Source organism: Chanodichthys erythropterus, chromosome 13 (genome assembly GCF_024489055.1).
Source record: "Chanodichthys erythropterus isolate Z2021 chromosome 13, ASM2448905v1, whole genome shotgun sequence".
NCBI lineage: Eukaryota > Metazoa > Chordata > Actinopteri > Cypriniformes > Xenocyprididae > Chanodichthys > Chanodichthys erythropterus.
This window is the reverse complement of record NC_090233.1, coordinates 27,912,011-27,924,571: the sequence shown is the minus strand read 5'-3', so window position 1 is coordinate 27,924,571 and position 12,561 is coordinate 27,912,011. Positions and strand designations below refer to the sequence as shown.

At 35.2% G+C, this 12,561-nt stretch overlaps 1 protein-coding gene across 1 annotated transcript; it reads left to right on the top strand.

The window, feature by feature from the left end:
* Positions 1-41: 41 nt before the first annotated feature.
* crata (carnitine O-acetyltransferase a) lies at positions 42-12,141 on the top strand. The gene is made up of 14 exons (XM_067407741.1): positions 42-177; positions 868-1,146; positions 1,230-1,348; positions 2,370-2,423; positions 2,549-2,714; positions 2,962-3,136; positions 3,391-3,569; positions 4,160-4,260; positions 4,367-4,486; positions 4,567-4,689; positions 4,816-4,951; positions 6,423-6,485; positions 6,614-6,751; positions 11,310-12,141. The coding sequence occupies exons 1-14, from the start codon at positions 151-153 to the stop codon at positions 11,523-11,525; spliced, it is 1,896 nt and encodes a 631-aa protein (XP_067263842.1). The 5' UTR covers positions 42-150; the 3' UTR covers positions 11,526-12,141.
* Positions 12,142-12,561: the final 420 nt, after the last annotated feature.

The following is a 12,561-nucleotide window of genomic DNA, read 5'->3' as shown; positions in this document are numbered from 1 at the left end:
TCGTCACTCGCGCGCCGTCTAGCGGTGGAGTTCAGCAGCGCAGCAGTGATGGCGCTCTGGGGATTTCTGCAGCTCACGTTCAGTGGACTCTGACCGCTTCTGTCCCTCCTCTCGGGCCTTGGTTTGGGGGCGTTTTAGTGAACTTCAGTTATGTTAGGCATTCTTGTCAGAACGATGGTGAGTAAACAATTCATATGTCCCTGTTTTTAAACATAGTCTGATCTTTTAAGTGACATAAACAAGGGTAGCTGACTGTCTGAGCAGCGTGTAATGAGGTGTGTTTTACTGACATGCAGGTTGTTTATGGTTAGATAGCGGTAGTGCTAAGGCAGTAGGAAGTACACCGTTCATGGCAGTGATAAGAAAACAAGTGTTCACTGACAGTTTTTAAATACTAAATGGAGGTAACTAACAACACATTGTGTGGATGTATAAATGGTCTCTAATAAAGCTTTTAAGTTTGTAAACGACATGCGCAACAGTCTTATTGCATGTTGCATTACTGGCAGTCATGTGCAATGCTGACTCGTGTCTTTTATTTGATTATTACAGTTAACATGTCCAGTTATTTATAAATGTAGAACTAGATTAGCTTGTTAACGTGCATTTGTGTGAAATAATAGGACACTTTTAGGTACTAATATGATCTTCAGAGGCCAATGCCAAAGTATCATATTATTAAAATACATTCTATATATATATATATATATATATATATATATTATAAGGCGAAATAGATTTTTTTTTTTTTAATGTGATTTCGCTTTTAACATGTCAGTCATCAATAACCCAAAAAATCTAATTATTCTATGTATCTTGTTTTAAGATAAAATGCAGTTGCTGTTATATTATCTGGAATATTTTTAGGTCAAGGCCGGCATGGTGAAACCCTCCGGCCTGGTAAAACCAGTGTCAGTGACACGGATCACAGGTCGCTACTTGGCCCATCAGGAGGGTCTGCCTAAACTTCCAGTGCCACCCCTGAAACAAACATGCGACCGCTATCTGGCTGCCCTGGATCCCATCGTGGACCCAGAGGAGCTGAATCACACCCGGCATCTGCTGGAGGAGTTCCAGAAGCCGGGCGGTGCAGGAGAGAGACTTCAGAAGGGCCTGGAACAACGAGCAAAGAAGATGGAGAACTGGGTAAAAATTTGCTAGGGGCAGACTAGCTCTTTTCAAGGGCTTCTTCTTATCTCTCATTGTCTCTCTATCATTTCCAATTCTAGCTCTCTGACTGGTGGTTACAAACGGCCTACCTAGACTACCGGATGCCTGTTGTTATTCATTCGAGTCCTGGGGTTGTCCTTCCCCGTATGGTGTTCAATGATCGTCAAGGCCAAATGAGGTCAGACCAGTGTGGATTCAGATATCATAGGAAGTGTCAACTGCTTTTAACATGGTCCTTTAAAACTAAATGTGTGCTGTTATCTGCCTACACATAGTAAAAAAAATATAATAATAATAATTAAAGTCATACAATGATTTTTTTTAAAAATTTATTAATATATTTTACTTAAAATATAAAATACTTTTATATGTTTAACTTATATATTTATAGATATATTTAACATATATATATATATATATATATATGATCCTGATTAAAGTTATGCCATGACAAAAATCTTTATATTTTTATTTTATTTATTTATGTTTTATATTTCATCATAAATATATATTTACATACACTGAAAATTATTTAATATATTTTACTTGAAATATAAAATGATTCTATTTGAACATAAATATAAAATATATTTATATGTTTATGTTTTCCAATTAAATATCTTACCATTCCTAAAATAAGATGAGCAAACCTGTGATAAAGAATATATTATCTTTTTATATATATTTCATATATCATGAATTAGGTTTATTGTTCTTACTCCATCAGATTTTCTTGTTTTAAGTATAAACCTCATAATAGTTTTTTTTTTTATGCTTTAAAAAACTTTACCAATGGGGTACAAAACAGAAATAGTAATGAAGACTATTTTTGTGTATAACGGTTTAACCCAGAGTGACTACAGCAGGGTGAGGCAGTTATTTCCAGTTACTTCTATGGTCACCTTTGTACAGACTAACCCTCTCTTGCCAAGTTGAACTTTGCAAATTCAGAGAGTATAAACTGTTGCTCTCAGTAAAGTGCTGGCTTGAAGCCATTCTTCACACATATGACAGCTAAAACTGGTAACAGATCAGAAGCAAAGTGTGTTCTGTCCATATCATAAGTCATATAAGTCAAAGGCACATGGTACAGCATGTGCTACAGTATTAATAGTAGAATCATTTATTGGCCATATGGTGATGTGAAACTTGTTTAAAATGACTGTTAAAAATATATATGTTTTTTTTGTTCTTCACAGATATGCTGCTAAATTGATTGCTGGGGTTTTAGATTTTAAGAGCATGATTGACAAGTAAGTGAAACATTTTTCCTCTGCATATGCTTTAGATGACCATGACACTTACTATTGATTAAATTCAGTGTATAAAGTTCAGTAAAATAGTCCAGTCAGACATCATGTCTTTGCTCTTTGATTAGTGAAACATTGCCAGTGGAGTATCTGGGTGGAAAGCCACTCTGTATGAACCAGTACTATCAGGTGCTCTCGTCCTGCCGGATCCCTGGGACAAAGAGGGACACAGTGGTCAACTATGCCTTGGATAAAAGACCCCCCACGCATATCACTGTAGTTCACAACTTTCAGGTCAGCCCCTGTTACAAATTTCCAGGCAGGGTCCAAATGTAACTTCCAGTAGCATACAGCCTATAATATTTCTAACCTACCATGAAAAAATGCCATGTAATTTTTTTTTTTTTATTACATACACATTTTAAAATATTCTATATATTTTTCTGCATCCAGGACTGTAGTGAATGTGATCTGTTAATACTGTTTGACTTGATACTTGATGATAATAAGTGTCTTTTTAACTCATTCTTTAAACTTGTAGTTCTTTGTGCTGGATGTATACAACAGTGACGGCACACCATTGACCGTAGACCAGATCTACCTTCAGCTGGAGAAGATCTGGAACTCCTCCTTACAATCCAACAAAGAGCCTATTGGCATCCTCACCTCCAACCACCGCAACAGCTGGGGCAAAGCTTACAACAACCTCATTAAGGGTGGGCAATGCTGATATGCCTAACTAAAAATAAAACATTTAAATCACTACAGTTCAAAAGTTTGGGATCACTATGATTTTAATTAATGCTTTTATTCAGCAAGGACACGTTACATTGATCAAAAATGATAGTAAAGACGTTTCTAATGTTACAAAAGATATTAATTTCAAACTTTACTCTATAGGCCTGTTTTGCATATGTTTTTTCTATGCTGTTCCTTATTTTATTTTTTATTTTTTTAATGTCCCTTTCAGATAAAACAAATAAAGAGTCGGTGAGAGCCATTCAGAAGAGTATCTTCACAGTCTGTCTGGATGCTGCCCTGCCGCGCGCGTCTGATGACATGTACCGCACCCGAGCTGGAGTTCAGATGCTGCATGGAGGGGGCAGCAGGTGGAACAGTGGAAATCGCTGGTTCGACAAAACATTGCAGGTTAGACCCATCTGAAAGTGTGTGGGCCTTTAAACTTAAAGGGCACCTATTATGCTTTTTTTGATTTTACCTTTTCCTGTAGTGTGTAAAGTAGCTGTTTGTGCATGTAAACAATCTGCAAAGTTATAAGGCACAAAGTCCACAGCAAATGGAGTTAATCACTCCAACAGAAAACATATGTCTGAAATGCCTCGTTTGTAGTCCTGCCAATATGTCTGTGACATAAATATGTCAACATGTTACACATTTGCATAATGGCCACCTGCTAGCTACTATGGCTTGCCCTCAAACAATAGTAGTTATAAGGCCAGGAAGCGGTAGGCCAGTCACAACAGAGTGGGGCCGACTGACCAATCGGAGAAGACTGGGCTTTAAAGAAACTGAAACAGTGTTTAGATAGAGGGTGAAAACTGGTGCCGCAACAATGTAAATTATAAGACAAATAATGAATTATTTGAACATTAAATCATGTAAACCTATTCTAGTAGACCACATAAACAAAACTATAAACCTCTAAATGAACATATCATTTTGACAAATCAAATGTTAGAAATATATCAAGTACAAGATCCTGTTGTTGTGTTTTCTAGTTTATCATTGGAGAGGATGGGACATGTGGGCTGATCTATGAACACGCCCCCGCTGAGGGCCCTCCTATCGTGTCACTGATCGACCATGTGGTGGAATATACGTAAGATTAACAATGATTAAATGAGGAAAAACTGTTTTATCATGGTTAGATTGTAACCATGCATAACACAGCTAAGATTTACCACTTTTTTGTTATATTTGTACAGGAAGAAGTCAGAGATGGTCCGTACCCCAATGGTCCCGCTGCGAATGCCTCAGAAGCTTCGTTTCAACATCACACCAGAGATCAAAAAAGACATTGAGGAGGCCAAACAAAACATGAACATGTGAGAAGCTGAGATATTCCACTTACTCGCAGTAATATTTACAGTATGTTAAATATTGAATCTCTTCTCTTCCTCTACAGCATGGTTCATGACTTGGACATAAAAGTCAATGTGTTCTCCCATTTTGGCAAAGATTTCCCAAAGTCACAGAAGATGAGCCCTGATGCATTTATTCAGATCGCTCTCCAGTTGGCGTACTACAGGTAAACCTCACCGCCATGCCATTAATATTATTTCCCATAATTATATCTTAACTGTAAGGTTATTGCTATTATGAAATTGATGATCAGTTTAGATTATTCAGTTGATGCGCAAACTCGCTGTTTCAGGATTTACAAGCGCTGTTGTCCTACCTATGAGAGCGCTTCTCTGCGCATGTTCAGACTGGGCCGAACTGACACTATACGCTCAACCTCAGTTGACTCTGCCAGATTTGTCAAGGCCATGGATGACCCAGCCAAACATGTGCGGTCACCTCTAGTACACATTTGAGTTTAATCCACATTCTCATAAACTAGCATTAAAAAGTTTGTGGGTCAGTAATTTTTTAAAAAAAAATTTCTCCATTGAATAATTTTGTTGAAAATTCAGTTTTTCCATCACAGGAATAAATCACAGACCCTTTTACAGCCCACGTGATCAAATAGTTGCGCGCGCATTTTGGCAACGGAAGTGGTGTTGTTGCCTATTGGTTTTAACGTATTAGCAACTCTGAACGTTATTCAGGGCTCTCAAGTGTCACTCATTTCGGTCTTTTGTCACGTACTCCCGCCACACATTGTATTTCTCACGCAGAAAAACTATTTTTCATATATTTAATATGCCGCTGCGCCGGGCAGGAATCAAGCGCGTCTCCCCTGGAGTCGCCTGCCACTTATCAGCCAATCAAAAAAAGAAAGAGGGTACACAGTTGCCAATCAGAAAATAGCACTATTGTATCTGGGTAAGATTTAACGCAACAGCCAATGAAAAAAAAGCATATCCTGGAATTGTTCGCCATCATCCTCGTTCACCCAAAGAGGAAAACAGCTCTGAGCATCACTTTGAGCACAGAATAAGTCATGATCTCTTATTTTAATGTTACAACAAATTCACAGCTTGTTTGACACAAACATTGACAACTTGACTGCTGTTAGAGAATGTTTCCCAGATAATCAGCATCAGTTTTTCATGAGTGTCTGAACTTAGTCAACAGTTTTACAGCCTGTTCACTGAAAACACCTGATCAGTAGTCTAGACCTAGTTATATTTTCGTTATCACACGATGACTGACATTTTGTCACATTAAACATCTCTCTCTCCAAATAGGCTTAATAATTTTATTAGCACTAAATAAATTATAGTGTATTACATCGATGTTATTGGTCACTTTAAAAATCATGTCATGTTGTTGGATATTTGTCATTCTTGCCTGTCTTTAAAACTTGAGAGCCCTGGTTTATGTATATATATCTGGCCACTGTATTTGGCCATCTGCTAACGTCTTCTATCCACTCAACTACACGGATCTGATAGCCGGATACCATTTGATAAAGTTATTTTAAAAAGTTGACTTTATCTGTCTGTGTTGCTTAATCCGCTCGCGAAGCTGTAGATATATATCACTTTCGGAGTTGCTAACACGTTAGAACCTATGGGGAACAACACCATTTCCGTTGCCAAAATGCGCGTGCATACGTTGCAACGTCATCATTGTGTACAAACAGTAAAAGGGTCTATACTATTTTAAATAGAAAATAGTTATTTTAAATTGTAATAAGTATTACTGTTTTTACTATATTTTTCATCAAATAAATGCAGCCGTGGTGAGACTTCTTCCAGAAGTAATAAAAAAATCTTACTGACCCCAAACTTTTACCAGCTTTTTCAAGTGCATGTGAAATTTGATCTGGCATGAAAGAAAATGTAAATGTATCAATCTCAATTTGATTGACAGAACACAGAGAAAGTGGCTCTGCTAGACAAAGCTATTAAAGCACACAGAGCTTACACAGACATGGTGAGTAAATGCAAGCTGGGGATGTTCAGTTCACCGTCATTGTGTTTCTGCACTAAATATATACATCAATCATTATTAGTCTGCACTAAATATATTGCACTTTCTTTATCCTGTGTGTGGACGTGCAGGCCATCCGAGGTCAAGCCATCGACAGACATTTGCTCGGACTGAAATTGCAGGCTATTGAGGACCTGGCCGCCCTGCCAGAGATATTCATGGATACCTCATATGCTGTGGCACTGCACTTCAACCTCTCCACCAGCCAGGTAATGCCAAACAGAGCTCTCAGGTCCAGGGTCAGAGGTAACTGTAGTGAAGTGAAATAGATGCTTATTTGCAAAACAAACTCCTTCTGTTCAGTATGATGTGCAGTTTAACGTGCAGAGTGGTACCGTTCACCATTAAAGGTGCTAAAGAGGATGTTTTGTTTTATACATTTTTGCAATATTACTTGAAACTGTCTTTATTAACTGATAAAAGACTTTATTAGGTGCACTGAAAGGAATAATATCAATATACATCATCTGTGCACGAGGTATATGGGAGGCCGTTTCAGCATAAAAACGTTCCAGCATTACTCGTCGTAATTATATTTTTACTAGTAACAATTAAATTAAAGAGCTCTATAATTTAATTTGTACTAGTAACAATTACAATTATAGAGCTCTATAATTCAATTTTTACTAGTAACAATTATGATTGTAGAGCTCTCTAATTGAATTATAGAGCTCTGCAATTGTATTCTTACTAGTAACAACTGAATTGTAGAGCTCTATAATTCAGTTTTTACTAGTAACAATTCCCATTAGAGAGCTCTACAATTCATTTATTACTAGTAAGAATTCAATTGCAGAGCTCTGTAATTCAATTGTTACTAGTAATAATCCAATTGCAGAGCTCTACAATTCCACTAGAGAGCTCTCTAATTCAATTGTTACTAGTAAAAACTGAATTATAGAGCTCTCTAATTGTAATTGTTACTAGTAAAAACTGAATTAGAGAGCTCTTTAATTCAATTCTTACTAGTAACAATTCTAATTACAGAGCTCTATAATTGTATTATTACTAGTAAAAACTCCTATTCATGAGATGCAAAACAGATTGCAGATTTCCCGCCTACAAAGGTGCGTTTCAAAATAAAAGCCCTGTAGCGTGGTTCTGAAATATCCTGAAATATTTTACAGACTTAGGTAACATATTAATCATGTTCACATTAAAGCAAAATTAAGATGATGCCTGAGATGAAAGCCTATATTTAGTCGTTATATTCATTCACCTTTGTATATTGGTAAAGCTAAGAGCCAAGAACACTCCATATCACTGGACATAATATAGGGTGAAATGCCCTATATTTAGTATTGTTATGCAATAATAGAATGATTATCGCGGATATCTAATACAAAATAAACACCTCTAGTTGATTATCAATTTGTGTTAATAATAGGCGATTTGGCGCTGGGATGTGTTGTTTTTGAAATTATGTTGTTGAGTGCTCGTTGTCACTGTTATCAGAGGCGCGTGCAACAGGGTTCACAGCGCTCGTGCACACGGATTAGCAGTTCAATCTATCGCTGTTGCGGAGACTCTCTATTCGATACGTTGAAATCACAAAAAACAAAATACATATAAACGTATCCCTGCTCTTGATATACAATCACTGATGAAAATCTTTGGTTTTAATGAGAACATTTTTTTTACACATGGTTGGATTAGAACCGGGAACCTCTTGCACCCTAAACGGAGAAACTGCCACTAGCCCATCAGGACATTCAATTATTAAATGCGGATCGTCGTATTTATTAACTAATGTACATACTCTCGAGACTAACGATATTGTATTATAGCAGATGTAGGAAAACTATAATATTTGAACACATTTATAATTTTAATATCATATTATTATTGTAATAATAATACAACATACACCCACCCATACACATTCTTGTCCCACCCACTTTGTAAAACAAAGTTACGCCACTGACCCCAGTTGAATATGCATAAGGCACGATTAGCATAATGATATGTCGCCGAATACAGAGCTCTGTAATGCAATTGTTACTAGTAAGAATTGCTATTGTAGAGCTCTGTAATTAAATTTGTACTAGTAAGATTGCAATTACAGAGCTCTCTAATTCTAATTGTTACTAGTAAGAACTGAATTATAGAGCTCTGTAACTTAATTCTTACTAGTAACAATTCGATTAGAGAGCTCTGTAATTCAATTAGAGAGCTCTATAATCAAATTGTTACTAGTAACAATTGAATTAGAGAGCTCTATAATTTAATTATTACTAGTAAGAATTGCAATTAGAGAGCTCTACAATTGAATTCTTACTAGTAACAATTTGATTATAGAGCTCTATAATTCAATTACAGAGCTCTCTAATTCAATTGTTACTAGTAACAATTATGATTAGAGAGCTCTGTAATTCAATTGTTACTAGTAACAATTACGATTAGAGAGCTCTCTAATTCAATTGTTACTAGTAACAATTGAATTAGAGAGCTCTGTAATTCAATTATAGAGCTCTGCAATTACACATATCTTTAATGTGTATTTTTACTAGTAATAAATCAATTAGAGAGCTCTGTAATTCAATTGTTACTAGTAAGAATTCAATTAGAGAGCTCTATAATTGTAATTGTTACTAGTAACAATTCAATTAGAGAGCTCTATAATCCCAATTGTTACTAGTAACAATTGAATTACAGAGCTCTATAATTAAAAATGAATGGAAGTCAATGGAGACATATGACTAGTAATAAATTAATTGTAGAGCTCTCTAATTGTAATTGTTACTAGTAACAATTCAATTACAGAGCTCTATAATCATAATTGTTACTAGTAAAAATTGAATTATAGAGCTCTATAATCATAATTGTTACTAGTAAAAATTTTATTATAGAGCTCTATAATTGTAATTGTTACTAGTAAGAATTCAATTAGAGAGCTCTACAATTATAATTGTTACTAGTAAAAATTGAATTATAGAGCTCTGTAATTGTAATTGTTACTAGTACAAATTAAATTATAGAGCTCTTTAATTTAATTGTTACTAGTAAAAATATAATTACGACGAGTAACGCTGGAACGTTTTTATGCTGAAATGGCCTTCCATATTAATGTGTATTTTTACTAGTAATAAATCAATTAGAGAGCTCTGTAATTAAATTGTTACTAGTAAGAATTCAATTAGAGAGCTCTATAATTGTAATTGATACTAGTAAGAATTCAATTAGAGAGCTCTATAATTGTAATTGTTACTAGTAAAAATTGAATTAGAGAGCTCTATAATTGTAATTGTTACTAGTAACAATTGAATTACAGAGCTCTATAATTAAAAATGAATGGAAGTCAATGGAGACATATGACTAGTAATAAATTAATTGTAGAGCTCTCTAATTGTAATTGTTACTAGTAACAATTCAATTAGAGAGCTCTATAATCATAATTGTTACTAGTAAAAATTGAATTATAGAGCTCTATAATCATAATTGTTACTAGTAAGAATTCAATTAGAGAGCTCTACAATCATAATTGTTACTAGTAAAAATTGAATTATAGAGCTCTGTAATTGTAATTGTTACTAGTACAAATTAAATTATAGAGCTCTTTAATTTAATTGTTACTAGTAAAAATATAATTACGACGAGTAACGCTGGAACGTTTTTATGCTGAAATGGCCTTCCATATTAATGTGTATTTTTACTAGTAATAAATCAATTAGAGAGCTCTGTAATTAAATTGTTACTAGTAAGAATTCAATTAGAGAGCTCTATAATTGTAATTGATACTAGTAAGAATTCAATTAGAGAGCTCTATAATTGTAATTGTTACTAGTAAAAATTGAATTAGAGAGCTCTATAATTGTAATTGTTACTAGTAACAATTGAATTACAGAGCTCTATAATTAAAAATGAATGGAAGTCAATGGAGACATATGACTAGTAATAAATTAATTGTAGAGCTCTCTAATTGTAATTGTTACTAGTAACAATTCAATTAGAGAGCTCTATAATCATAATTGTTACTAGTAAAAATTGAATTATAGAGCTCTATAATCATAATTGTTACTAGTAAGAATTCAATTAGAGAGCTCTACAATCATAATTGTTACTAGTAAAAATTGAATTATAGAGCTCTGTAATTGTAATTGTTACTAGTACAAATTAAATTATAGAGCTCTTTAATTTAATTGTTACTAGTAAAAATATAATTACGACGAGTAACGCTGGAACGTTTTAATGCTGAAACGGCCTTCCATACGAGGTAGGGCCTTAAAAACATCAGCCAATCGTTTACACGATCAGCGCGTAAACGATTGGCCCTCTGGCTTGTCAATCACTGCCATGATGTTCCTTGTGAGAGACGAGCGCGGCTGCATGCTCCAGTAACTTTCCACACTCCACAGGCGCCGCATGCAATGTTTTTGTCAGGAGACAGGAGTAACAACTGCAGATTATGAGTTACCTGCGGTGAGTCCGACATAATGAATCCACTAACACGATACAGCGAATGCCGGTGGTAAACACTCGTGTTCCAATACTCGTGCACGAGTTTTGGGAGGCGTTCCCTCAAAAGGAGGGGGGTTGTGCTTACGCATGCGCTCATTTCAAAAACTCTGTAACAGTCTTTTGTTTCTCAGTCGACGAAAAGATCCTCTTTATCACCTTTAACTACACATTTTTGGTGATGATCAACTGATCACTAAAATAGATGGCTCTTCAAATCTGCTAAAATGATATTGCTGTGAAACTAAAACTATCAGATCATGTAAAACTTATAATCTTACACAAGATTGAATTGTACTTTTGTTTTTCCAGGTGCCAGCTAAAACAGACTGTGTGATGTGCTTCGGTCCGGTGGTACCTGACGGTTACGGCGTGTGCTACAACCCCATGGATACTCACATTAACTTTGCAGTCTCTGCTTTCAACAGCTGCCAGGACACTAATGCGGCACGTCTGGCTCAAGGTCTGGTGGACTCTCTGGTAGACATGAAGAACCTCCTGGAGCATACGCCCAAAGCCAAGCTTTAAGGCCGAGTATGTCAGTTAAACTTGATCTTTGACCAGTTCGGTCAAGACATTTGAGTTTACCACAGTAATCAAGGACTGGAATTTTAAGAAGAGATTTTTATTTTATATTTGACCAGTTCGGACCACGGTTGCCTGGACTCCATTGGGCCGTGGTTTTTGACACGCCTTGACACTAAATAATAGTCCTTAACTTTTTATATGTTATGTGCTATGGCTTCTGTTTGTCTAAACGGACAAAAAAAAATCTATTAGGATTGTCAATCAAGTTTTGCTGATTTGTGTTTTCTTTGTATTGAGTTTTCTCAGTACAGAAAATGTACCCAATATGTGCATTGTGAACCTGTGGTTAAAAGAGCTCATGTGATTGTACATTGTAAATTATATATTAAATGTAATCAAATACTGAAAAAAAAACTAGTTTTAAATGCTATGATGTGTATAGTGACATTTGCAGAGCATTGTTTTCTTAGTTCTTTGTATATAGTTGTAAATTTGCACAATTGCATTAACATGCCTTTAATAAATATTAAGTCTTTAATAACATGATTTATATCCTGTTTAAAATTGGCTGAGGTGATTATTCATCGAAATTTGTTCTTGTAATTAAAAATGTTTGTCAGTTTCCTGCTTTATTCTTTGGGACGATCTAATGTTATGCTGTACGTCTATTTGCAATGTTTTTTTCTCAAGCACACAGAAGAAGAGCGTTTATTGGAGAAAGATAAATTTCACAGCTTAACATATTGTTATATGCTTAGTTGATAAGATGAATAAGAGTTTTAATTTTATACGATTTTATAACGATCTGTCAAAGCTGCAGTTCCATCATTGACCCCTAGAGGTCCTCCAATTAATAGTCAAGTCACATTTATTTATTCTTTATGCTTGTTATTCATTTAATCAGTAAGCAGTTCTGCAGAAAACAGTAATGTCATCGTCCAGCTCTGTTCAGATTATCTCTACTCGTCACATCACGTGTGTGTGTGTGTGTGTGTGTGTGTGTGTGTGTGTGTGTGTTATCAGGGACCACTGTTTT